The following is a 27,754-nucleotide window of genomic DNA, read 5'->3' as shown; positions in this document are numbered from 1 at the left end:
TACGATTGAATACCGATTAGTAAATGCATGTAATAAAACTTGTACAAAAAACGACTGATGGTGTTTCACAGGGGTATGTAACAGGACCCATTTCATTCAAAAGAATAACAGGTCTGCTAGAAAATCTATCAGAAATGTTGCCAATTGTGTACTTTATGCAAGCTTGTGCAAAATATGTCTATAAATAAATAAATATATATATATATATATATATATATATATATATATATATATATATATATTAAGGTGTTTCAGAGTGAGTGGAAAAACAGGAAAACAAGTAAAGCACTGGATCTCCAGCACTGAGACAGAGAAAATGTATGCTAATATCACCTGTCCATGATGACACCATGTGGGACATATACAGAGTCCAAATCCCTGGCGTAATGCTCTGGATAAGTGAAAAGTTCCAGGGGATACCCAGGCCAGTCGTCCGGGATCTGTTCCCAAAATGCGCATGAGAGCAAAATAATTTTAAATTAATACTAATAGTTTAATGGACCAATTATTTTGATTTATTTAAAAATCATTATAAGAGTCTCAGCACTGCAGTGACACTGGTGTGGTGGTGGGGTGTTATTGTGTGTTGTGCTGGAGATCAGACACAGACACTGACACTGAGGGGTTTCGAAACTCCAGCAGCACCGCTGTGTCTGAGCCACTCACACCAGCACAACACACACTAACACACCACCATCATCATTCAGTTCTTAAAGATAAGTTTATAAATTGTTTTACTGTTGATATTTCAAACTGCATGTTGAGATATGTGTGGGGGGGGGGGGGGGGAATATACAGAGGCCTCGCTACTGTTATCTATTTTACAATCAGGGCTTTTATGTTATTGAAATTTTCCATTCCACCTTAAATGATTGCAGAAAGGAACTGCTGCACTGTTTAAGGTGGAATTCTAAAATTCTTTCACTTTCACATGTGCTCAAATACCACACTTAAAACACATATTAAAACTTTTAATCCGACATTTAAAACAAATGCTCGTTGCCTGATTTGCATATCGCTTAGCAACTAAGCGGAACAGTGAATAACTTTTGGAAGACACACATTGGAAGCCTGAAGCTTGGAAGTTGCTCGCAAACGTTCCAGTCAAAACATTAACATTATACAATTAAAAGGAAATTATTTAATTTACCACAACGCCTTTGCTTCCGTTGGTTGTGGGTGCGTTTCTAAAAGATTCTGCCATGCCGTGTTTCTCCTCAGTGTCCCCGGACCCTCCTCACCATTACTTTTTAACTACTGTTAACACGCTTTGTAAACTCCTTAGTGAATCAATGTGCGATCCGATTCATTTTTCACATTCAATTTTCCATACGAACATTTTCCCTTCTGAATCGAGCTTGGAGAGCCGATTCACAAGAAAAGACAGTTCTACTTTAAGGTTCTACTTAAAGTACGGTTTAAGCCTGATAGCTACAGTGGAATATGAAGGAATCGATTAATTGATTCATATCCAGTGAATCATTTTCTCTTTGTTGGCAGTCGTTCTTATTGAATCGAATCCCGAGTGTCGATTCGTAGAACGATCAATTGTAAGGTTCTAATGTTACATAAACAATGGTTTGGTAAGTGCTAGATACAGGCTATAGATAACTGGCCTGTTTCTTGTGACTCCCTTCTGGTTTTAAGGCTATATCTCAACATATACAAAATAAATACTCCCACTTTCCTCCGAATGCTTTGCTAATTCTCAAGTGGTCCTATATTTGGACAGAAAAGGATTCAATTTTTTTCTCAGTCCCAGTTTAATACTTCACCTTTAGTTTCTTATACCAACCAGAGAAACATAACTCATGTTTTAGGGTGTTCCACTACAGTTCTTTCAATTAAATTTGGTAATCACTAAGCAGTGTTAGCCCAATAAATAGGGATCAAAAATATGATATCTATCAAATAGGAATATCCCCTCAACTCTATTCCTATAAAAACATTCGACTTTAGGTTTACATGTCCTAGATAGCTGCAGAAATACTGCTTTGTGGAATATCTCCTCAAACAGGTCTATTCCTTCCTATGGGCAAATCTAAGAGATCTTAAGGGAATTCAGAGATTTTGTACCTCATACATTTACCCTTATTTTTAGGTTTGCCTAGAATAAATATGAATAATCCTAGAATAAATATGTTAAATGATTCAGATCCACTCACCTCTGTATTTGTATCTGGAGGATAAACCAATGCCATGCTCTGGCTGACATTAGTTCCCTCATTAGCGTCAATATAAAGGAAGTAGGAGGACATTTCTCTGGACCTCTCTGTGATTTTTGCATTTTAACACCCTTAAGCCATCTGCTAAAAGCAGATCGGAGATGAGTAAAATTACCTGAAGCTCTGAGCTGCCTTGCAGCAATTTAGCAGGAGTTACAGGCTACTCCTATATTTAAGATGTTGATTTAATGCTATGACTTTATGAAGGAAATATGGGCCTAGAGCCTCGTAAAATGGATTGTTTGAGACTTACTCAAGTCTAGATTGATCATAGATAACACTTACTTTTACATTTTTGTCTTTACTCATCCATATGAGTCTCAGTGACTGAGAGGCTAACCAAAGACCATTACTGCTAATGGAGAGGTGGCCAGTAGGCTAAATGCTGTTAAAACCCTCAGTGAAGTGAATGGATTTGCAGTACTTTAGTTGCAGTTACCCCTGGACAATCAGGAACTCTATCTTACTGAGTGTCTCCATTATCCCCCGTTAGTCTCTTCATGCTAACACACTGAGAGAATGTTGTGTATGACCAAGGATCATGAGATGGAGATGATGTTTCAGCTCAGCCATCTGATTTATTTCACTCAGTTTTCAGCAGAGTCTTATTTACAAATATGTTTTCTATGATATTGTGTTGTTACATCCCAGCACATACTGACTAAAATCCTTGATTTGCTGTTTAGCTATTTAGAGAGAAAGTACACTGCCAATTTGAAGTAGAAATATGTCTCGAGCATATCTTTTCCCTACTTTCTCTGTTCTTTGTCCCAGAATCTGAGCCTTTATCCCCAGCTGTTCTCTGACTGTCCTAAAGACAGGAAAAATCAATGCCTGATATGAAGGTTCAATTACAAACAGGCACTCCTTGGCATTATTGGTCATTATTTGTCAATTTTGTTTATTTCTAATATCAAATATTCAAAGTTTAAATGAAATATGAAGCTTGTTTTACAGGTAAGATGTTCAAACCTAAGCATGGACAATCATATAACTGATGACAGGCTTTTTATGACCCCAATTAGCTACCTCTCCTCCCCCATTAGACCTAACCTAGGTCTACCTCTCTCTACCACCACACAAGCGCAAATATGACACCATCAGTGCTAAGTGGTACAACATGGTTTTAGGCACACTTAAAAAAGATAATGCGTTAGGTTTAAAACATGAAGGAATTTCAGGTTTTCAGGAATAAATTAATTATTAATTAGAAAATAGTGCCATTATTTCAATAATAAATTTGCAATATTTCAACAAGGACAATGAGTAATTCATGCAAAGCTCTGAAGAGCACCCCCTTGTGGAGCAGTTGTTAAATGCAAGCATGTGAGGACTAGTGTCCCTTGAGTTTACTCTCGAAATATTGCATTATTTAATAAAATTGATTTGATTCTCAAGGAGTTACTCTCAAATTATAACAAATTAATCTCTAATTCGGTTAGTCCTCCACATATGAACGAGTTCTGTTTCGAGAGACTGTATGAAAATTCCGTTTGTTTACAAGTCCAACAAAAGTCTGCGAGCATGGCTTACAATTGTGGCCAAAACCTGTTAGAATTATTCACCATGACACGAATCCCGAGCTTCCAATCCATTGTTTTGAGGACTTTGTTTTGCTAATGTTCTTCTTTTGTGTCTATTTCCTTTTCTAAATGAGAAATTTATATGAAATTCCAAGAGAGGGGGAGCTCATAATGTGCTACATAATCTCAGTGTGGTGTTGCAGGTCTGATCTGACTCAGTTTAGAATATCCCAGATAAAGTGGAAGCAATTACTGGCTTCCACTCCAAAGATTTAGGGTCCTGCCAAAGTAATGGAGCTGCCATCCTGTTTCCATGGGCGACATGGAGGACTCCAGAGCTATTTATATCTGTTCAGAGTGTTATCCCATCTCAGCGCCGGCTCTCTACTGGAGACGACTTCACCTGGGCTCTGACTGATGTGTTTTTAATGGCTCTGCTGCTTGAAAAACAAGAGAAAATTAAAGGAACAGCTCAGCAGAGGCTTAAATGCAGTGTTCCTTTTATCTACAATGCAGCCACAGTCAGGCGAGGCATGTTCAGTGTCTGGAGTTTAATTTTTTAATTCTGTACTGGTTGTAGAGTTAATGTAATATTAAAAAAATAGTTTTTTTAATCACCAAAAAGTGATTACTCATTATATTGTACATATATTCTATGAAGTGAAACTCACACAAGATAAAAAATCAAACAACTTTGTTATCCCTGAATGAACCAGGTTTATGCTCCACTGAGCGGCCCCCCCACATGGGGGCAGCCATGACTGAAATGCATTTAGTACAGAATCCCTGACAAATCCAAGCCACTAGGTGCCAGTATAACAGAGGTTTCAGAAGGCGAGGAAGAATCTGTTGAAAAAAGGACTGACTGCTCCTTTAAAGGGAAATTTCACCAAATTTCAAAATTTCTGTATAATTTAATAAACAAAATGTAAATAAAATAATCCTGGACATTTTTTGTCTGAAGCCTAATTTAATTGTTTCATACATCTGTCAGTCATGTTAAAAATGAACAGCTTTTCTTTATAATTATGTCTTGTAGTGTGCAAAATCTGTTCACAGAGTTCTTTTGCAGCATTGTATACAGGCTTCTGAGCACAGGTGAATTGAGTGTGTATGTGTGTGGGTGTGTGTGTGTGTGTGATGGCATGTCTGCTAATGTGAATGTGTGAGTGCTGATGCCCTGTGGAGAGAGTTGTCTTTTTCTGTACAGAAGTGTGGGGTCCGCATCTCTGTCTTCACACCTTCAGCAGCTCAGACAGGATCCGACGTCAAGGACTGAGTGGAGAGTTTAGTGCAAAATCAACCTTATGTAACTAGGATAAAGTCATCAGGACCATTTACTGTCAGAGGGAGGAGCCTCAGGACAAATCACAGTCAGGGGGAGGAGTCTGAAAACAAAGGAAGGGTGATTAGAACCAATCGCAGTCAGGGATTGGTCTCATTATGACCAATCACATTTAGAGGGTGGAGTCTCAGGATATGCAAAGGGGTCATTATAATCAATCCCAGTCTAGGGGTGGAGTCTCAGGACAAAAAAGGTAGCAATTAGGACCAATCACGAACCAGGAATGGAGTGTCATAACAAATCAGGAATTGATTAGTATCTTAGAGTCTCTGACAAAGCATTACTAAGGACCAACCACTGTAAGGGGGAGGAGTTTCAGATAATGAGGGGTTGATCACACAGTCCAGGGGAGGAGCCACAGGATAAAAAGACCAGCCATGGGGAGGAGTCTCATAACAAATATCTGTTGATTCGGACAAATCACAGTCAGGGGGAGGAGTCTCGGGACAAATGACATTCTGATGAGGACAGGAGGAGGTCAGTGATGTAGGAAATGACTATCAATCTATGTATTTATTTATAATAAATGTTACAGGGTGTGGACTAGAGACAAGCTCAGATCCACATTATCTTTCAATACTCCTCCATCTTCTTGAAACAATTGCTTAGGCCTAATGCAGTGGATCTGAGACAAGAGGAAAGTGACATTTACATCATACACTGGAGGATGTGGTCTCACTGGGGGTATACCTTCCATGGATGCTCCAGAAAACATTGCCACAACTTTCAGAACAAGGATTTGTTGGCAGTCAGGAGAACATTAGTGAGGTCTGGTCCCAATGTTGGAGGATTAGTTCTGGCTCATCCCAAAATTACTGGATGGTGCATCTTCCTTCCAAAGAACCAAGTTATGGTGCTTTTCCACTGCATGGTCCCAACCTAGCTCAGCTATACTTGCCTTTTTCTGCTTCTCCATCAGGTAAATCTGGTCCTGGTTCTGGAAGCAGGTTCTTGTTTAGTCGAATGTTCTCTCGTGGTTCAGAGCGAGCCGAGTAGGGACTAAACTGTGGTGTGTAAACCTTGCAGAGCACTGACTGTCCAGAGAGAGTTATCACTCTACGCCACGCAACGCAGAAACAAGCGTGATGAAGTTGAAGAAAATATCTGCTCACACCTCTTCCCTTTCCACAGAATTGCTTGGCTTCTTTAATGAGCTACTAATGAGAAATAATTCATTAACAGTTAATCTATACTTTCTGGGACCTGGTTGAGGGTTAGGAGTTTAAAGAATGAATGTCTATACCCCAACTATACTCCAGACCCCCAGCACACTGATCTGAGACTGGCGCCGGAGGCTTCAAACCACAGCGAGGGAAGAAACCTTCAGGAGGAAAGGAGGCCAGCTCTGTGCTCCCTCTAAAGTAATGCACGCTGAAGAAGCACTGGATCTCTGTGAAATATTCATGAGCTCCTCTGAGGTGCTGCTGCTGCTGCTGCTTATACAACCAGCTGAAGTGGAACGTGAAGGGGAAGCTGTGGAGCAACCTTGCAGAGCGCTGATTATCCAGAGAGAGTTGTCACTCTACGCCACGCAACGCAGACGTCCAGCACCAACTCTCCATCTGTAAAATCTCCAGCTGCAGCAGAGATCACATTTGGTTTTATCCGACTCACAACGGCAGCTCGTAAAATTACGCCATGATCTTTTGAAGAGGTTCAAACGCTCCTTGGATCGGTGGCCAACGAAAGAATCCAAGACTGCAATCTGCTGCAACAAGGAAGGAACACACTCTACTGATCTGTCTGAACTGATGACGGAGCTGTGTTCAGTCCCAAACAACAACAACAACACGCCATGAGTAAACACCGCTTAACGTTACCGCCACTGTTGTTGAGGTTTCCAAAGCCCTCTGTTTCTGTTTGAGATGGAGGTTAGAGACGACACCCGATACATTTCCAGGGGAGCTGTGGGAGTGGGACCATGCAGTGAAAAACTGCCATTACACTCACGTGTGATGGTTTCAGATGTCCTATTCTACATAGGTCAATGCTTTTCTAAGAGACCTTTATGTGCACGAAAGTAGCTCAATTCACTACAAATAACAGTGTCTGCAAATGTTCGGAGATGTATCTTGGAATGAATTCTGGAAATCTGACTGGCTTAGCTCCACCCTCCACCACACTCACATTTTTTTACACCAAGCTTTTATACACCACACACATGCTGCTCCACATCCCCAGCTTGCACTGCAGAGAGAGAGAGAGAGAGAGAGAGAGAGAGAGAGAGAGAACCAAACAAAGAGTGTGCAAGCAAAAAGTAAGAGTGCAAGAAACAGATAGAAAGAAGAGAGAGGGAGATTCAGGCAGAGTGAACAAGCAAGAGAAAGAGAGACAGAGAGAGAAAGAATCAGAGAGCGCAACCAAGTGTAAGAGAGAGAAAGAGAGCAACAGTGCAAGAGTAAGATAGCGAATCCAAGAGACAGACAGAAAGAGGGAGAGGGAGTGTGTGTGTGTGTGTCAGAGAGAGAGAGAGAGAGAGAGAGAGAGAGAGAGAGAGAGAGAGAGAGAGAATATCAGAGAGAGACATTTCAGCACCGTGGACAGAGGCGGAGAGGCGCTGGAGCTGAGCGTGAGGAACTGAGGAACAGCAGCGATGAGGAGGTAATGGACACCAGGCGTTAAGAAAAGGATCCAAACCAAGCATTTCTTCAATTTTATTTCAGGTTCTTTCTCTTTCTGAGTGCTCATGGAGAAGTTGAACATTCTGAATGGAGTGTGAAGTTCTGTGACCATCTCTTGTTCCGTCTTGCTCTTTCCCAGACCTGCTGAGGAGCCAGGAGAACAAGGGCATGCCGGTGCAAGAGTGTGGAGGCTTTCTGGCTTTTTGCTGTGTTTGAGAATGCAGCATAAAACCAATCGCTTTATTTTTGTTCCAGTGAAGTGATATCTGTTTTCAAAAATTTTCAGCATGGGGGCGCTATTCCTGTGTCTCCTCCTGCAGACGGGACTCTTTCGAGGCTCCAGGGATGTCTATGTGAACGGCTATGGATATGTGGACTGGGCGGATGGCGAAAACACACATGGGGATGTCGAGACACCTCAAAGGCCCCCAACTCGGGCCACTGTGGTGCACAGTCTGGAGGAAGACGTGCCAAAGGTAGTGGCTGCATTCCTGCACACTGGAGATTCATCCACTTTGACGCGTGCCAACTGCTCGAGACGGTATGAACTGGGTGGATTACGAGCATCTTCCTCAGCGTCGAGACATTCTCATTCCTTGCGACCTGTCGTAGAGGCAGTGGGCAGAGCCTCCAGACTTCTGAATGGCCTCCTGCCACTGGGAGATGATCAACAACAACGGGACGAAGTGTGGTACAGAGCTCTGGTTCGTAGCATGCTAGACTCAGACCCCAGGATCCACCGTGTGGCACTAGCACTCCATAACGAACCACGACTGATGCTACAAGCTAGCAAGACTGGAGGGCACGTAGCAGTAAAGGAACTAAAAGTGTCAGAGTGGCACGAAGATTTCAAGGAAAGGAAAAAGACGCATGGTCTGAGAGGCCATGGTCCAGAGCCAGGCGAGATCAAGTGGTCAGTGCCGTACCTGGAGTGTGAACACGGAAGCTTTGTTCCACACTGGCTGCTCACGCTGACGGCAGGGATTTATGGCGCAGGGATGGAGACACTGGAGTCCAGGTAAGACAATTGTGGAGGTATATGGTTTTAGTGAAGAAGAATTTAGGTGAAGTGTTAAAAATAGAGAAGGAGAATATTTCAGGTGATGAGTTCAAGCAATAGAAGAGTTCAGATGAAGAGTTCAAGTAAGAAAAGTGTTTAGAATAAGTGTTCAAGTGAACAGTTCAAGGAGAAGAAGGATTCATGTAAAGGGTTCAGGTAGGAGAAGATTTCAGATGTAGGGTTCAAGTACAAAATGTTCAGAATACGAGATCAATTTAAGAGTCCAAGTAGGAGAAAGTTTCAGATGAAGAGTTCAAGTCAGAGAAGCATTCAAGTGAAGAGTTCAAGTAGGAGAAGTGTTCAGAGGAAAACTTCAATTAAGAAAAGTGTTTAGAAGTGTTCAAGTGAAGAGTTCAAGGAGAACAAGGGTTCATGTAAAGTGTTCAAGCAGGAGAAGTGTTCAGATGAAGAGCTCAAATAAGAGAATAGTTCAGATGAAGAGTCCAAGCAAAGCTATGTTCAGAAGGAAATCTCAAGTAGAAGAGTTCAGGTGAAGAGTTCAAGTAGGAGAAGTGAAGACTAAGTGAAGAGGTCGGGAAGCTGAAGAGTCTTGGGGTATGAGTTTAAGTATGTCATTGTTGTGGGAGAAGGTTTTGGAGGAAGACTTCAGGAAGGCAAACAGTTGAAGTGAAGAGCTCAGGTGAGTGAAATCTTTAATGGGAGAAGATGTCAGGTGAAGCTTTAAGAAGGAGAAGAGTTCTGTCAAAGATCCATCTGGGAATTCATTCAAAATGGACAAGAGCTGTTTTGGGGAGAACATTTTGATGAGAAGAAGAGTTCAGTTTAGAGAAGTGAAGAGCCTGGACGGTAGAAAAGTTCAGATGAAGAGTTCAGTCTGATCCCAACTTGCCTTTGCTGTAGAGAAGACAACCTGTATCTGTAGTGCTCCCATATATGACTGACTCATTCTTATTATGATGAGATTATTATGAGACAATAGGATATGAAACGCTTGGCTCTGAGGAGGAACTGCAGAGCTTACTGTAAGCGACTGCTCCACTTCAGTGGCCCAGTGGAGACTGAGCACTGAAATTAACATAGAATAAAAAAAAAAAAAACACATGCATCCAATCTTAGCAACAACATAAAATCTTCACCTCCACCTCATGGGAGTGACACACGAGATTCAGGAGCTGCCAGTAATGCTGTGAGATTGCTACATTGTTCTTATAAATAAGATCTTTGTTATTATGCTGCCAACTGCTATAAAAGACAACAGCCGTATTGTTATTCTCCTTCTTCTTATTGCACTGGTTTATGAAGTAAAAGCACTGTTCCCTCTCAGGCCACCGCTAAGTGTGAGGTGATTCTGGGCTCTAAAAATAATCCAGGCTGTTGTTTCCCCAGTACGCTGTCCTCCCCGCGTTAATTTTTCATCACAGTCTTTTTAGAGCAGCAGAACGGTGAAGTGAAGCATTCCCTAAGCTCACATTTCCGAGCCCTACTCAAGCAATCCCTCCTCAAGCTTCTACACAGCATCCTCAGTTCAGCAAGACGGTGCCTAAGAACTGCAGCCCACAGGAATTAAACATTCACTCCTACAATCATTCATTCATCTGCTGTATGTGCTTCATGTTCAACGGGACACAAAGCTAGAAAACACCCTGTACACACTCATCCACTCACACACTCACCCAGTCATTCACACACTCACCCAGCCATTCACACACTCACACCTGTGGACAGTTTCACACACTCACCCAGTCACTCACACACTCACCCAGTCACTCATTCACACACTCACCCAGTTACTCACACACTCACACAGTCATTCACACACTCACACCTGTGGACAGTTTCACACACTCACCCAGTCACTCACACAATCACCCTGTCATTCACACACTCACCCAGTTACTCACACACTCACACAGTCATTCACACACTCAAACCTGTGGACAGTTTCACACACTCACCCAGACCCTCACACAATCACCCTGTCATTCACACACTCACCCAGTTACTCACACACTCACCCAGTCATTCACACACTCACCCAGCCATTCACACACTCACACCTGTGGACAGTTTCACACACTCACCCAGTCACTCACACACTCACCCAGTCACTCACACATGTGGGCAGTTTCACACACTCGTCCAGTCACTCACATACTCACACCAGGGGACAGTCTCACACACTCACCCAATCACAAACACACTCACATGTCTGGACAGTTTCACACACTCACCCAGTCACTCACAAACTCACCCAGTCACTCATTCACACACTCACCCAGTTACTCACACACTCACCCAGTCATCCACACACTCACACCTGTGGACAGTTTCACACACTCACCCAGTCACTCACACACTCACCCAGTCATTCACACACTCACTTAGTGGTTAGCACATTCGCCTCCCAGCGCTGGGATCTTGGGTTCAAGTCCCATCTGGGTTGAGTTTCCATGTTCTCCCCGTGTCTGCGTGGGTTTCCTCCAGGGTCTCTGGTTTCCTCCCACAGTCCAAAAACAAGGAGGGTAGGTGAATTGGCTTCTCTAATAACTGTCCTGGTGTGTGAATGAGTGTCTGTATGTGTGAGCCCAGATATGGATTGGTGCTCTATCCTGGGTTAAACCCTAGTGCCCGATGCAGTCCTCCAGGTGGACGGTCGTTCCTGGTTGAGAGTACGCTGTGCGCGTTTGGCTGCCACTTCTCACTAGTGTGTGTGTGGATTGAGTGTTCTGAGCGTTCTGAGCAGTGTGGATTGTAAAGCGTCCTTGGGTGTCTAGAAAGGCGCTATAAAAGTGTAAACCTGTGGACAGTTTCACACACTCACCCAGTCACTCACACACTCGCACATGTTGACAGTTTCACACACTCACCCAGTCACTCACACACTCATACCTGTAGACAGTTTCACACACTCACCCAGTCACTCACATACTCACACCAGGGGACAGTCTCACACACTCACCCAATCACACACACACACTCACCCAGTCACTCACACACTCACCCAGTCACTCACACACTCACCCTGTCACTCACACACTCACACCTATGGACAGTCTCACACACTCACCCTGTCACTCATACACACAAGTGGAAAGTTTTATACAGTCATTCCACCTACCAATATGTATTTGGACTGTGGAAACCCACACATACACAGGGAGAACACCACATACTTTTTAAAGAAATATCTTATTAAAATTTAACCTCTTGTACTTAAAGGTCATTTCACACACTCACCCAGTCACTCACACACTCACACCTGTTTACAGTTTCACACACTCACCCAGTCACTCACACACTCACCCTGTCATTCACCCACTCACCCAGTCACTCACACACTCACACCTCTGGACAATTTCACACACTCACCCAGTCACTCATATACTCACACCAGGGGACAGTCTCACACACTCACCCTGTCACTCACACACTCACCCAATCACGAACACACTCACCCAGTCACTCACACACTCACACCTCTGGACAATTTCACACACTCACCCAGTCACTCACATACTCACACCAGGGGACAGTCTCACACACTCACCCAATCACACACACACACTCACCCAGTCACTCACAACAGGATGGTTTCACAGTCACAACAGGATGGTTTCACACACTCACCCAGTCACTCACACACTCACACCTCTGGACAGTTTCACACACTCACCCAGTCACTCACACCTTTGGACAGTTTCACACACTCACCCAGTCACTCACACACTCACCCTGTCACTCACACACTCACCCAGTCACTCACACACTCACACCTGAGGACAGTTCCACACACTCACCAAGTCATTCACACATTCACACCTGTGGACGGTTTCACACACTCACCCAGTCACTTACACACTCACACCTGGGGACAGTTCCACACACTCACCTAGTCACTCACACACTCACCCAGTCACTCACACACTCACACCTGTGGACGGTTTCACACACTCACCCAGTCACTTACACACTCACACCTGGGGACAGTTCCACACACTCACCTAGTCACTCACACACTCACCCAGTCACTCACACACTCACACCTGTGGACAGTTTCACACACTCACCCAGTCACTAACACACTCACACCTGGGAACAGTTCCACACACTCACCTAGTCACTCACACACTCACCCAGTTACTCACACACTCACACCTGTGGATGGTTTCACACACTCACCCAGTCACTCACACACTCACACCTGTGGACAGTTTCACACACTCACCCAGTCACTAACACACTCACACCTGGGAATAGTTCCACACACTCACCTAGTCACTCACACACTCACCCAGTTACTCACACACTCACACCTGTGGACGGTTTCACACACTCACTCAGTCACTCACACACACACACTCACACCTGTGGACGGTTTCACACACTCACCCAGTCACTTACACACTCACACCTGGGGACAGTTCCACACACTCACCTAGTGACTCATACACTCACCCAGTCACTCACACCTGGGGACAGTTCCACACACTCACCTAGTCACTCACACACTCACCCAGTTACTCACCCACTCACACCTGTGGACGGTTTCACACATTCACTCAGTCACTCACACACTCACACCTGTGGACAGTTTCACACACTCACCCAGTCACTCACACACTCACACCTGTGGACAGTTTCACACACTCTCCCAGTCACTCACACACTCACACCTGTGGACAGTTTCACACACTCACCCAGTCACTCACACACTCACCCAGTCACTCATACACACAAGTGGAATGTTTTATACAGTCATTCCACCTACCAACGTGTGTTTGGACTGTGAAAACCCACACAGACACAGGGAGAACACCACACCCCTTTTCAGAAATATCTTATTAAAAATTAATCTCTTGTACTTAAAGTTCATGGTATAACTTCTTTATGCCTTTGAAGGTCAGTCACAGGCTGCTTCTGACTTCTGAGTATGTGCACCCACTGACTGCCCTGACGAACAAAGAGAGACAGATTATGCATCTGGGAGGAATCAGACCAGCATTAAGCGCTATCGCCTTACAGGCCCCTGTCCATGCCATTACCAGATCGATGGGGTCATGAATAAGTCATAAATCAAAGATGTCAGTCACTTTGCGAGGTGGTCACTCGAAACCCCCTCCGTTTATAGCCTCGCTGGAGCAGGTGAAGCCTCGGCACAAAGCGATCCCTGGACCTTTGAAGTTATTGGAACCGCTCCTAAAACGCAGTGCATCATCCGGCGAGATTTGGAGTGGGGGGCACACAATGGAAAAAAAAAAACACGCTCCACGTTGTGCATTATTCAACAGTCTTCTATTCTCTGTAGTGGAAGTGGCAGGATCACGGTCAGTCTCTACAAACAGGAGTGTGAACACGATCTGGATCACCATGAGAAGAGTTAAAGATCTTTCCTCTGTCTGATCTTCCTTCTTTGCCCTTTGCTGTTCTCTAATGGCATTATCCAAACCCAAATGGCGGGAGGGCTGTACAAATACAGGCGTAGAGAGGAGTTGAGATTAGGACTGGGTACTATTCACATTTGAACCGATATGGAACAGATACCGGTATCTGGGATTCAGATTGATGTTCAGTCTTTTAAGACATAAAATAAAAACGCTGCTAGATATATTCTGGGTTTGACTATGTGTGTCTGAGTATTTTGTAACATGCATAATTCGGAATTAACACGTTTGTAGTATCTTTCTTATAATGAGTGCTGTGGAAGTTATTCCTTCACAGGAGTCGAGAAGTTGCCTCCCAGTTACACCCCACACGGTGTCTGTCTGCGTCAGGTTTTGACAAATGTATCCACAATTCCAACCATCCTCTGCAAGTTACATAGTGTTGTTTCTGCAGCGCTGAGCCTAGAGTAGCAACAACAACAACATCCCTATTCTCCCTATTACATCACAAATATTTTGAAGCTGTAATGTTTAGGAAACTCATGGAAGCACAGGGGTGTAGTCTTGGGTCCGATCCTCACCCCTAATGCCTAGGGTGAGTTTGATGGGTTCTCCCTGTGTGTGCATTACAGAACACACCAACCCCATGTTGGCTCAGTGAAATTAGCCCCTGGGTGAGTGTGTGTTGCCCTGTGATGAACAGGCACCCTGTCCAGTGTGTGTTCCTTCCTTGCACCCAGTGTTTACAGGTAATCTCTGGACACAGAGTGGAGATGTTACAGAAGATGACCCACATTGGTGCTCCCTTGTGCCGTTAAGTCTTGGACCTTCCTGTAAGCTCCTCTTGGAAGTTTTCTCTTCCAAATGTTCCTATGCTAACAATATGGATTTGATTTGCGCTGGATCTTGCTCCGCTAGTTCAGCGCTGTTCTTTTCGAGTCCTGGTTTCTCTCTCTAATGAGTTTCTTCTCGCTCTCGCACTCTAATTAAGGAGCCCGAACAGGGATTTCTGGAGAGCTGCTTTGGGACAATGTCTGTTGTATAACGCTCTATGCAAACAACATTGATCTGTTTTGAGCTGAATCTCAGAAGGAGCCAGAATGGCTAGAGCAGGATGTCCTGTTGATAAAAGAAACAGAGAGGAAGATCAAAGTCCCAAGCCGCACACTGTTCAAGAGGGGGTTTCTCATTCAGCTGAAGACCCAGAGAACACGCTTCTTTACGACCCTCCAGCGGCAAAGGCATCCCCTGGATCTCCTTGGACGTGAAGGAAACGAGATCACACTTATGGAGGTCCTGCTATAATCGGTGGCCTTTAAAAGCACTGAATAGGAATTGCATCAGTTTAAAGGCTGGTCTTAGCACTGAGCAAACTGGCTTTTTCCAGCATTGACTTTTAAAGTTCAGCTCTTTAATTCAGGATGATTAGCCCCTGAGAGGCAGCTCTAAGTCACTGGCATTAACCTGTCTACGTGACGGCCTTTAGCCGATGGGACGTGTCCCTCCAGCGGTCGTAAGGTTTCTATAATGTGCCTCGGGCGCCTGGAGGAAAAACGCTGGTGTAGTCTCAGAACAAATGGTAAAGGATTAATAGGGAATGTGTCCTTTTTTTCTGCTGCAGTATCAGTTTCTGCTCATCTGCAAAAGCATTAGACTGGACCCTGGAACATTTCTGTGAGGATTTGTTGGCAGCCTGTAGTATCTCTGAGGTCAGGTATTAATTTTGAGATATATAAGTCAATATATTGATTATAGTATGACATTAATTTGAGATACTTTCTCATTATTTTGTGATACTAGTATACTATCTCAATATATTGACTTAGTATTTCATAATAATAATAATAATGAGATAGCATCTAAATATATTTACTTATTATCTCAAAATAATGAGATATTATCATAAAATAATGACGTATTATCTCAATACCTTGACTGGACATCTCCAAATAATGAGATACTATCTCAAAATAAATGACATGGTTTCTCAATATATTGACTCAGTGTTTCAAAATAATGAGACCGTATCTGGAAATATTGAGATAGCAACTGACATGTTCATGAAAAATGGTGGATTTTTTGTTATTACTTTATGTGAGGGAAATAGGCTTCCGTAAACAGATAACTATAACGCTATAAAACATTCTTTAAGTTTTGTTTTAGGGTTTATTTTGGGCTCCAAAAGGTTAATCCCCCCTGAGACCCCTGTATTTCGCACCTTGCTCCAGCTCATTCGAGAGGTATAGATGGGGCTCCATCATTCCAGAGGAATTAGCTCCACTGCTTCACAGCCCAGATGGCATTGGGTATGGTGCTCATAAGCTCATGGGCAGCTGCTCCAGGGTGTCCCATTTCAGTTCATGCTTCTCTGTGGAGGAGTAGTCTGGCACTAATCTTTGTTTCTAAGGGGAGGTACAGGTGGTAAGTGGATCTCTCTCTCTCTCTCTCTCTGCTGTGAAATGATAGCCTCGGCTGCATCTGCAGGTTTTTGTTCCTGTTCCCAGCTGACAGATGGGCTGTTGCTGCCTTCTGAGCGCTCTCCAATGTTTTTCATAATAGAGAGAAAAAGGGACAGGCAGAATCCAGTCAGAGCGCTTAGTGTTGACTCTTCGTTTTAATGAAAGGCCAGTTCACTTAGACATGTGTTAAATGTATAGGATACTACTGTCTTGAACCCTATGGTGTCTGAGGAGTGTTCTGGATCACTGCAGATCTTCTTAAATCCACCTTAAACCGCAGTTGATCTCCACCTGTTTCCTATCTCCAGAGTGCTGTGGACGCAGATCATAGGTCATTAACTCTAATATGTTCATAAAAACATTCAGTGCCATAGAAGCGACCAATCATGTTGTGTTGCATCTTTAGATTTACATTTCTAACTCCTGTTTTCAAAGCTTAGAAAAATGGGTGGACCTTCCCTTTAAAGCAACACTAGGTGGTATTTTTAGTTTAAAATTACAGCTTCAAAATCACTGTGATACTCCACTGAGCTGTAACAGGGAGAATAGGGCCTCTGTTATTGCTACTCTAGGTTCAGCAATGCAGAAGCTGCACTATGTGACTTTTGGAGGAGGGTAGGAAACCACCGGACAGTGCTGTAAAAGTGAATTACACTCTGCAACAGTAGGGGGAGCCCAAGAGCAAAAAAAAAAAATCTCACCTAGTGTTGCTTTAAATTTAAAGAGTGGGTTTTCCATCCACCGAGTTTGCACATAAAAACCTAACTGCTCACACTCAGTGATGGGGCTCGCACTGCCCTAATCCCAATCCGCATTTCTCCATTTTGTATTTGCCTCAGCTCCACAACTACAACCAAAGACACCCAGCATGTCTCCGCTGATCAGCTGCCTTTGATGTAAGGGGAAAAATTATGTAAATTCAATTTTATTCGACAAGCCATCGCTCCTCTGCCGTTTCCCGTCTCTGATGCCAGACAGAGCTCGGTTGTACGAGCTGTAAACTCTCGCAGCTTGCCACGCTCCACACGTCCCACATAGATAATCCCTCAGGCTGCCCACAATGTGGCAGAAAAGAAAGAGCAAGAGGCCATTAAAGATTTTATCATTTAAGAATCAGATTGCTTTGCTGTCCCTGATTGAATCTGGTTATTCTCCATGGAGTGGGTCCCTCGCACTGGGCAGCCACATCGTTTCTCTCATACATCTAGGCCACTAGAGGTCAGAATAGTGGTTGTTTTATGAAGTGAAAGTGAAGAAGGATCACTAGAGGAAATGACTGCTCCGTTCCAATGAGCCAGATGGAGCTTGCCTGAGGTGGACAGAGTCCCCTCTTGTAGCCTGTGGTGTGTTTTAACTAGGACTGTCGATGGATTAAAAAAACATGATTTGATTATTAATCGCACAGTTTCATTTGATTAATCGCGATTAATCACGCTGTTCCTTCTTAAGACTGACGCTTTTAATAATGGATATTTGAGTGTAAAATTAAAGAATCAATGTAAGATCAACACATTTGGGGGTCCAGAGCCTACCTGGAATCACTGGGCACAAGGCGGGAATACACCCTGAAGGGGGAGCCAGTCCTCCACAGGACAACACACACGGACACTTTTTGAGTCGCCAATCCACCTAACAACATTTGTTTTTGGACTGTGGGAGGAAACCGGAGCACCCGGAGGAAACCCATGCAGACACAGGGAGAACACACCACACAGACAGTCACCCGGAGCTGGACTCAAACACACAACCTCCAGGTCGCTGGAGCTGTGTGACTGCGACACTACCTTCTGCGCCACCGTGCCGCCCAAGAATATAAATATATTTATATCATGTTATATATCTATCCATTTAAAAAAATGCAATCACAACAATTAAGTTCAGTACTGCTAGTATTTCCTTGTATTTTTGGGAGGGAGATAAAGGTGCAGTATGATATGCGTGACACACGGACAAGAGGAAACTGTTCTTTTTTCCTTTATTATAATATCTCAGTGTAGTTTTAAGCTGATCTAAGCTGGATTAAGGCCAATTTATACGCCTGTATAAATTAGGCTTTATGCTGGTCTGGTGCTGGTTTAGCTGGTCTCACAGTATGGTCAGACTAACCATATGAATTAGAGGTCACTGTGTCCAATGCCAAGTGTAGGCTAGGAGGGTTCAAAAGCTCCCAGGTGTTGTGCTGTGCAGCAGTGGAACTGTGCTCTTTGGACTGATGGTGTACTGTCTAATACCTTTGGGGTAAGTTGGAGTGATGTTTGTAGTCCAGAGCTCATCATCCAATATGCATTCACCAACATTCTCATGGTTGATTGTCATTAAATCGCCACAGAAATGTCCCAGAAGAGTACAAGCTGTTACTGCAGGAAAGAGAAACACATTACTGATCAATACCAATTAATTAGTATTGAACAACATTGGCCAGCATTGGGTGAATCACATTCTATGGGGTGGGGGGATGGGGTTTGGGGTGAAATGTGAGGGCGAAGTTTCAGAGTCATGCTCCAAGCGGAGCGTTATGACGCCTTGTGAATCAGTGGTGAGCTTTTCCTCCTTTAAACGCTATGAACCCCAGTGTTTTATCTGAGTTTAATGTAGTTTCAGTGGATTACGGCCTTTACTTCAGAACGAGCAGAAAACAGCACGAGGAGCAGCTGACGTCTCAGGAGTTAGCTGTAAATGTACAGTTCCACCTTAAATGGTGAAGCAATTACTGTAAAATTTAATGTGGAACTGAATGTTTGAACAGAAATCTGCAGAATGAGAATCTGAACTGAGCTCCATATCACAGAGGAGTGAGGAGAGGGGGGTAATCTCTGATTGTGGAACTCTTCTGAAGGAGAACGAGGCCCTACATGTAACTAAAGTCCAGCAGCTCCTCTGATATCACTGCAGACTGGTGCAGAGCTGCTACAGAGTGGCGCTAGTCGCCTGGGAATGAAGCATTGCTCTGTTTTATTTGTGTTCTGATGATATATCAGGGTCTTGAAGGATCATCCCGTATCGTAGGGGGGAGGTTTTAACCACTTCGCTCTGTAACTCAGCTCCAAGGAGTGAGAGGACACTCAGAAAAAAGGGGGAGGAGTAAAAATAAGAAATAGAATTCATCATCTGTGCCTTGATATTACAGGGTTAATCCACAAAGACACACAATGTGATCCGTGTGGTCGTGCCATGACTGAAATAAGAGAGCTGGGCTCTAATGGGCTGCTGCCTGGCCTTCTTGCTGACCCTACTGACCTTCGCGTCCACACAGAAGAAAAAGGCAGCTACAAATGAACATCTATGCAGCACAAAGCAAGGGATGAGCTAGACCTCAGTCTGAAATCATGGGCTTATATCAGTGTAGCTCCAGTAAAGTTAAACAGCAACAACATGGGATATTGATGTATTGATGTTAATCACATTTGATACATGTTCTTTGGCAGCATACATCTTTAATCGCGTTCCAGTTGTGGGTTAAGTGCTTACCCAATGATTCTTTAACATAAAGGGCTGGTTTCCCAGAAAGAGATTAAGCCTAATCCTGGTCAGTGGAAGAAGCTGTTAAAACACAAAACTTATTCTTACATCAGAGGACTTAAGAATTAAGCTATGTTTCTGTCTCTCTCTCTCTTCAGAGGAGTGTTGAGGGTTGATGTGAACCTCCAAGACGAGGACATTGACCAGTGCTCCAGCAACGGCTGGTTCGCAGGTACTCACCGCTGCAACCTGACCACAATGGAGGTGAGTTCTTCTCATTCTAAACACCACACAGCTTCATCAAATTTACTTTTTAAATCAATCGTTCAATAACTGTTAATCCGTCAGTCTGCTATTCTTACCGACTGCTGAGCTAATAACACATGCTGACAATAAAACTCTGAGAGAGCTACCTGTGCTGCACTAATTAAAGGAAAGAGCCAGCTAGGCTTACATATGTTAGCTAACATGCTAAACACCACAGCACAGACTGTGTTCCAACGGTCTGAGGCTCAAATCACTCTTATCTCTCAGCACAAAGTCCAGTGAAGGGTCTTTAGGCACGCTTTGTCTTTCTTTTACCTGAACTCAGTGCTAAAGTCACAACTACGGTGGGCTACTGGGAGCTCACACAGTGCCCCCTGCTAGTGGCTCTCTTAAATGCACACGAATTAAATCATTTGACTAGACAGATACAGAACAGGAATGGGATACACCAGATATGTCATCTATCTGAAAAATACCATCATCATTTTGAGACGTTTAAATGTTTATTCACCACGGTATACGTTATAACCGTTATTCACACCCAACACTATTAGCCATAGTTTGAGAAAAAGCCAGGACAAAATTCTGTCCACAATCAAAAACAAGGCAGATAATATGGAAAAACAGAACACAGAATAGCAAGTTAGCAATAGCAGTGTGGCATATCTGAGCGCTTATTACATTGTTTCCACACACTTCATACTCCGAGTGTCTCTCCTCCAACTTTCTGACCCTTCTCCTGGGACTGTTTTCTGGATGCGTCTCCAGCTCTTGAAGTTCTGTGGTCTCCCGCAGGCGCTGAAGAGCTTGTTATGTTTACCTTGGACTGTAGATGAATTAAAAGCCGAGGATTTATCCGCTGCTGGCTGGTGACTGTCTGGAAACCGCTCAGACGACGCTAATTAGTCACCGCTAGCTGCTACGCGTTAGCGTTGGCAGGGATTTGAGTCTACCTGAGAATTTCCAGACGGGCCACTTAACCTTATTTCCTGGCCTTTCTGCTGATGGAATGAAATTCCTCTCCGCTTACAGAGCTTTGTTGCATTTTGCATGTTTCCTGCAGAGATACGGGGGGCTACAGTGGGTGTAATTAATGGACTAATATCTCTCAAGGTTTCAGAGTGTTTACTCAGGTTGTTTATGATTAACTGCTACTCTTCTACTGTATGAGTGTTTACTGAGGCTGTTTATAAGCTATAAATTGGGTATTGTACACTATAGCTATCAGCGAAAACATTAAAGCCAACTGCTGGAGGTTTTTAAACCCCTCAGAGTCTGGACTGAGGACAGTCCACCAACCAAAAACATACAGCCGACAGCGTCCTGTGTCACTGATGAAGGACCAGAGGACGACCGACACACACTGTGCAGCGACAGATGAGCTACTGTCTCTGACTTTACATCTACAAGGTGGACCAACGAGGGAGGAGTGTGTCACAGAGTGGACAGTGGCACACACTAACACAGGGTGAACGGGGGCTAAAAAGTATGCAGAGCAGCATAAGAAACACAGTCTGTAATTGTAGAATTGGTGTATATGAATGATTGTTCAAACTGTTTATGAGTTTACATTATGGGATATAGGAATAACATAAACATTAAATATGAATAAAAAAATGAATATGCAAATAATGGAACTTAAAGTAACCTTAAAATAAAGGTGTGAGGATTTTTACATTTATTTTATTGCTCCAGCACTGTTTTGACATCATATGGTTTCCTACCATCCTTGAAAAAGTTACATAGTGCTGTTTCTTCAGTGCTGAGACCAGAATAGCAAAGAAGAGGCTCTGTTCTCCCCGTTACAGCTCAATGGAACATCACAGTGATTTTGAAGCTGTAATTGTAATAAGTTAAACATATTACATAGCGTTCCTTTAAAGCAGGGATAAAAGGGATTAAAAAAAAAGATGGCTGAACTGACATCCACTTTCCTTGGTCATGAAAAATCACACAAATGAGCAGGAGTGACAAAATCCAGTCAGTGATTTAAGAGCTGACTTTTTATCAGCTGTAGTTTTTGAGAAAGCTCATTAAGCCAGTGGCTGAATTATTGTCGGAAATTGTGCGCTTGTTAAATCCCCCTCTAAAAAACATTTGGTGTGTATCCGCCAGCTGTTGTGCATTCTTGCCTCTGTATGATGTGATGTCCTTCGTCTGGATGAGAACTGACAGAGACGTCTGTCACAAGGGCATCAGAGCGGCGTATGGAGCTCAGCTGTGGATGTGCTGACTGCTTGTTAAGGTGGTTTGTGTGTGTGTGTGTGTGTGTAGTCAGCTGGGGAAGGAACCTGCTGCCTGTAACGTTATGATCCATAATAAATGCAGCGTAATGGATTGGAGCGGACTCGCTGAATAATTGACTGTGCTCCTTGTTTGTGTGGTCCCACTCTCAGGGGAACTACTGGAGGAGGAGTAAAGTTGAAAGGCTCTGGCAACCCTTTCCAAACCCTGAGAACATACTGTTTGGCGACAAATTAAATCAACACGAATCCCCCTTGGTCCAGATGTAGCCCATAGGCTGAGCCATGTTTGGATCTGAGAGGCTATTACAAAGGTTTTCAGGCAACGGTGAACTTACTGACCAATCTCTGTCTCTGATGTTGCCATGGTGACAACCAAGTGTCTTGGCAAAAAACCCTGATTTATTTATAATTTTCTAATACATTTTAAAGGTTTAGGCTCTGGTTTGTCTCAAGTTATTTACCACAGTTACCAGAAAATTGAGAATTCTAGCACAGCTTCAATCCCATTTTTAAGAGAATTTGGTACACAGGGTGCCATCCTGTACTGATTACAGAGTTTGACCATAAACAGATGTGTTCTTGGAGCTGTGTTTCATGAACAGATTGAGCACTCACATCGCATCACATCACTGGGACCAGTTTCTTTGGTGCAGTGTGAGGAGATGGTTCAGGAAGACATACATGTGGTTTGAGTTATCATCCAAGGTTTCTGAAACTGCACTGTTGCCCTTTTGCAGAGCCAGGGCTGTGTATAAACTTTTTTACAGTGCTCACACTGACAATTGGGGCTAAGAAACAATGCCTTTAAGGTGGAATATTTTTTGTTATATTTTTATTACCCTCAGTCTGTCAAGGAGATTTCTAGTGTCTATTACAAAACCATGATGTTGAGACCCTTCACCATGAAATAAACACAGCTATACAATCATAATAAAAATTATGCGCAAGTATCACAGCTAAAACAGTGACCAGACGTAAATAAGATTTCCTTCGAACCTCCTATTCCTTTAAAGAATGCCCTGCTACATCTGTGAGAGGGTGAAGCGTGAAGAAACTATGGATGTGTGAATGTGCTTTTCTAAATATAGCCCCCTCTCCCACTAAGACGATGGGACTGTGTCTCTCAATCCATGTCTTGTCATTTAAGATAAGACACGAAAGCATCACAGCGTGGCCTGACATTTACGAAAGGGAACACAGCACTCTCCAGCCAAAGGTGCTTGGACAGCCTCCATTAAGTTTGCGGTGTGTTAGCATAAGTCTGTCTGGAGTAGATGTCAGGAACGATTCTCTCCTCTGCCTTTTAACAAGAAGTTTAAGGCACAAAGAGGCAGAAACTCTCGAGAGGAAATTTTCAAGGGTGACAGCACATTTTTGGGAAGCAAAATTGCTGGGAACATTACGTTTGGACATTATAATGACATACTTCATTTGCTTCACAGCATTGCTGGAGGCAATCTACACCTCCTGTCTCTAATAAAACTACATTCTGTACCACAACTACATTCTCCATCCATCATAACCTTCACCTTCTACACTTTATCATCAAAAACGGCTTGGATTTGAAGACAACTAAAGGTGGTGTCACTGTCACACAGCTACAGAATCTCTGGACCCTGAGTGGGAGCCTCTCCTCTGGTCACTGTCTGTGAGGAGTGTGTTTTGTTCTCCACGTGTCTGTTTCATACCACAGTCCAAACACACCTGTTGGTGGGGGGACTGGCTGTGCTGTGAACACTGTGTGTGTGAGACTTGGTGAATGTGTGAGTGACTGGTTGAATGTCTGATGTCTTGTGATGGACTGGTGCCCCTTTAGGATGTGCTCCTGCCTTGTGCCCAGTGACTCTGGGTAGATTCCACCCCCTCAGAGACTCTGATGAGGATGAAGATGTTACAGAAGATAAGTGAAGACACTGTTGCTCTTAGAGATGAAAACTGGAGTCTGTTTTCACTCTGATTTACACTTGCTTTTAAAAGACAATGAAATTACATTGTGTAATGTATCTTTAAAGGTACAGCAGCACTTCCTGTTAGGCAGGAAGACACCCTGGAGGGGATGACAGTCCTTCACAGGGCGACACACTCACACATTCACACCTATAGACACTTTTGAGTAGCCAATCCACCTACCAACGTGTGTTTTTGGAGCGTTAGAGGAAACCAGAGCACCCGGAGGAAACCCACGTGGACACAGGGAGAACACACCAAACTCCTAACAGACAGTCACCCGGAGCATGACTCGAACCCACAACCTCCAGGTCCCTGGAGCTGTGTGACTGCTGCGCCACCGTGCCGCTCATATGAATTCAACTTAAAAATCTACAGTTAATATAGAATAAGGTACAGTTATGTTCCCTAACTACCGCGACCATGAAATGGATTAAGCGGCAAAGAACATGATGATAATGATGATGTTTCCTAATTCAAAAGTACTGTATCCTTGAGGGTAGCACCACAGCAACAGATTTTCTGAGAGTGATGGTCTATTTCTTCAACTACAACATATTAGGGAATAATCTCAACAATCTTCAATAAACTACACTAATCATCTGCTCCTCCTGCAAGGTGTGGGAGCAAAGAAATGGACTAGCACCAGCAGCTTTTCAAGTTTTCAGGAGGTGAGGTACCTGAACTTGAGGAAGAATATGAAGAGTGTGAGAAGGAACCATCTATTCCAAGCAAATCTATTCCAAAGAAATCTAGCAGTGCTCCAGCAGCAGCTAGGTAACGGAGGTGTGATGTGTGATGACTCACGATTCCCTGCTTTCCATCTTAGCAACAGTGTTTGTTGCTCAGGTTAAAGTCGACTCTCAGCAGCGTCTTCCTGGGGCTTTGTAATTATGTGCCCACATGAGGTTGACCAGTTAAACTTGCCCTTGGAGTTCAGACTAGAGCCTTCATTATCTCTCGACTGATCAGAAATGCTTGTTACTAACAGGTAATGTACCTGCCAAAGTGTTGTTTTATCAGATACGAACACCATGCCCAATACCAAATGTTTGCTAGAAGGTGTTCTCTGGAGTAGGGCTTGGCGATTATATGATAATCAATAGAAATCAACATTCAGAACTTCTAATCAACGTAATCCTGCCTATATCAATGAGAAAAACTTTTTTGTTGTTAAATCTGATGATATGTCCCCACTGTGTTCATGCACTGTCCCTTTAAAACTACACCACCGCTGTAGTCACGTGACTCTGCCCCATCCAATCTGACACATGGAGGCACCACGGAGGAGAACCTAAACACAGAGGTACACCGAGCAGCTAGAGCAGCCCGTACCAAAGAGAAATGCTGCATCTGTGGTTGGGACGTGTTTTGACTTTAGTGAAGACGACACTGAACATAAAGAAGTCAAATATAAACACTGAGAAAAATCAGTTTCAGACCAAAGTTAATCCCCCAGTCTGTTTCACACTGAACACAATCACACACCGAATATGAACAGAGCACAGCTCAAACACAGACCACAGAAACACGTATCCCACCTTCAATACTGAAGAATATTTACAGCACAAGCCTCGTCAGTGAACTACAAACACAAACAATATAATCATTCATTAATCACAATCAATTAATGTTTAAATGTTTAATTGGTAAAATGTTTAACCAATTAATCGTGGTATTGATTTGTGCTCATATATCGTAGAGTACAATGATGGAGCTCCATCCAATACCTTTGGGATGAGTTCTAGCAGTGTTTGTTATCCAGAACTAATTATCTACACCATTAGTGTCTGAAAATTTCCTTGACCTCACATTGTCGTGACTGTCATAAAATGCTCAGAGCTAGGGCTGTAGCTGTATATGATCTACAAAAAAGAGCCCAGCACAGTAGAGGAGCTTTAACATTCACAATCCAGAGAGAGCAGAGAGAGTGGTCAGCATCCTTTTGAAATGATCTTAGGCCTGACACTGAAACACACTCTGGTTTATTTATTATCAAAATAGAGGCGTCCAGGTCAGTACAGACCCAAGCTGAACACGTTTCCTAAGGGTACGCTGACACTATGGGCCATGAACATACACATACACACACACACACACACATACACGCACATATCCAAATATATCCCCCTTGCAGAAGCACTCTGCCAAAGCGAGGCGGTAGGAGGCACAGTCTCCATCAGCTTCAGTGCCAGAACGAAGTGGAAGAGCTTTGATCTAGCTTATTCACTCGACTGTCTGAGAGACGCATTAATTGTTTTGATGAACTGCCAATTTCCAAGATCCAAACCTCCATCTGACATTAGTTCGTCAGCAAACGTAAACAGAAGCATGGCCTGTGGCTGTGTTTTGCAGTCTGTTTCGGTTTGGGTTGCAGTATAGGACAAAATCATTTGCCTGCACTGACAAACAAGCCAATCATCATGCCCCACTGAGCCTACTTCTGCGTGAGGATGAGTGGGTCGCAAGGAAGCTGTATAACTAGGTTTTGGTTAGGCCAACCACAACATACCAATAAAGCTCCTTGGGCAACACGGTACTCAAAAATATCTGTAAAATCTTTAATAGTTTCTCTAGGAAAAAACATTTGGCGTATGTTGCAAATGAAAGAACTAAGCTGTATTAGTATTATTTATAAGTGTTAATGCATATAATTGAACGGCACGGTGCCGCAGCTGGTAGTGTCTCAGTCATGCAGCTCCAGGGACATGGAGGTTGTGGGTTTGAGTCCTGTTCTGGGTGACTGTCTGTGAGGAGTGTGGTGTGTTCACCCAGTGTCCATGTGGGTTTCCTTCGGGTGAATGTCTGTGAGGAGTGTGGTGTGTTCTCCCTGTGTCTGCGTGAGTTTCCTCCGGGTGCTCCGGTTTCCTCCCACAGTCCAAAAACACATGTTGGTAGGTGGATTGGCGACTCAAAAGTGTCCGTAGGTGTGAGTGTGTGAGTGAATGTGTTGAATGTGTGAGTGTGTGTCAACATGTGAAGCACTCCAGGGTGTGTTCCCGCCTTGCGCCCAGTGATCCCTGGTAGGCTCCGGACCCACCATGACCCTGAATTGGATAATTGACCCTGAACTGATTACAGATAATGAATGTATAGTAAAATATAATAAAAAACTACTTTGAATACATTTTTTACAAATGTTTGCATGAAATGAAATATCATATCTAGATATATAATTTGGGAAAGGGTATATGTTACTCAAATTATATCTCTGGATGTAGATTTTTTTATGTGGATTTTTGTCTGTGTAAATTTAGACC

The 27,754-nt window shown here is 43.5% G+C and overlaps 2 protein-coding genes across 4 annotated transcripts in view; one reads left to right on the top strand and one right to left on the bottom strand.

Moving 5' to 3' along the window:
• Positions 1–1,362, bottom strand: part of prtfdc1b (phosphoribosyl transferase domain containing 1b) — a 26,134-nt gene extending 24,772 nt beyond the window's left edge. The window contains exons 1-2 of one of the 2 annotated variants that reach the window (XR_010804224.1): positions 1,151–1,362; positions 334–440 (exon numbers count right to left, since the gene is read on the bottom strand). Coding sequence is in view for 1 of the 2 variants with exons in the window: in XM_066681708.1 (XP_066537805.1) it covers positions 334–440; positions 1,151–1,204 (161 nt within the window). In the remaining variant the exon portion in view is untranslated. The remainder of the gene's footprint in view (positions 1–333; positions 441–1,150) is intronic. The other variant, XM_066681708.1, reaches the window with a different exon arrangement.
• Positions 1,363–7,680: 6,318 nt separating this feature from the next.
• gpr158b (G protein-coupled receptor 158b) overlaps positions 7,681–27,754 on the top strand; it is a 43,654-nt gene continuing 23,580 nt past the window's right edge. For both annotated transcript variants that reach the window (XM_066682098.1, XM_066682097.1), the window contains exons 1-2: positions 7,681–8,732; positions 20,193–20,298. In XM_066682098.1, coding sequence (XP_066538195.1) covers positions 8,002–8,732; positions 20,193–20,298 — 837 coding nt within the window. In that variant the 5' untranslated portion in view covers positions 7,681–8,001. The remainder of the gene's footprint in view (positions 8,733–20,192; positions 20,299–27,754) is intronic.

This window comes from Hoplias malabaricus, chromosome 9 (assembly GCF_029633855.1).
Source record: "Hoplias malabaricus isolate fHopMal1 chromosome 9, fHopMal1.hap1, whole genome shotgun sequence".
Classification (NCBI taxonomy): domain Eukaryota; kingdom Metazoa; phylum Chordata; class Actinopteri; order Characiformes; family Erythrinidae; genus Hoplias; species Hoplias malabaricus.
Note: the sequence above shows the minus strand (reverse complement) of the source record. Positions and strands in the feature narration are given on the sequence as shown.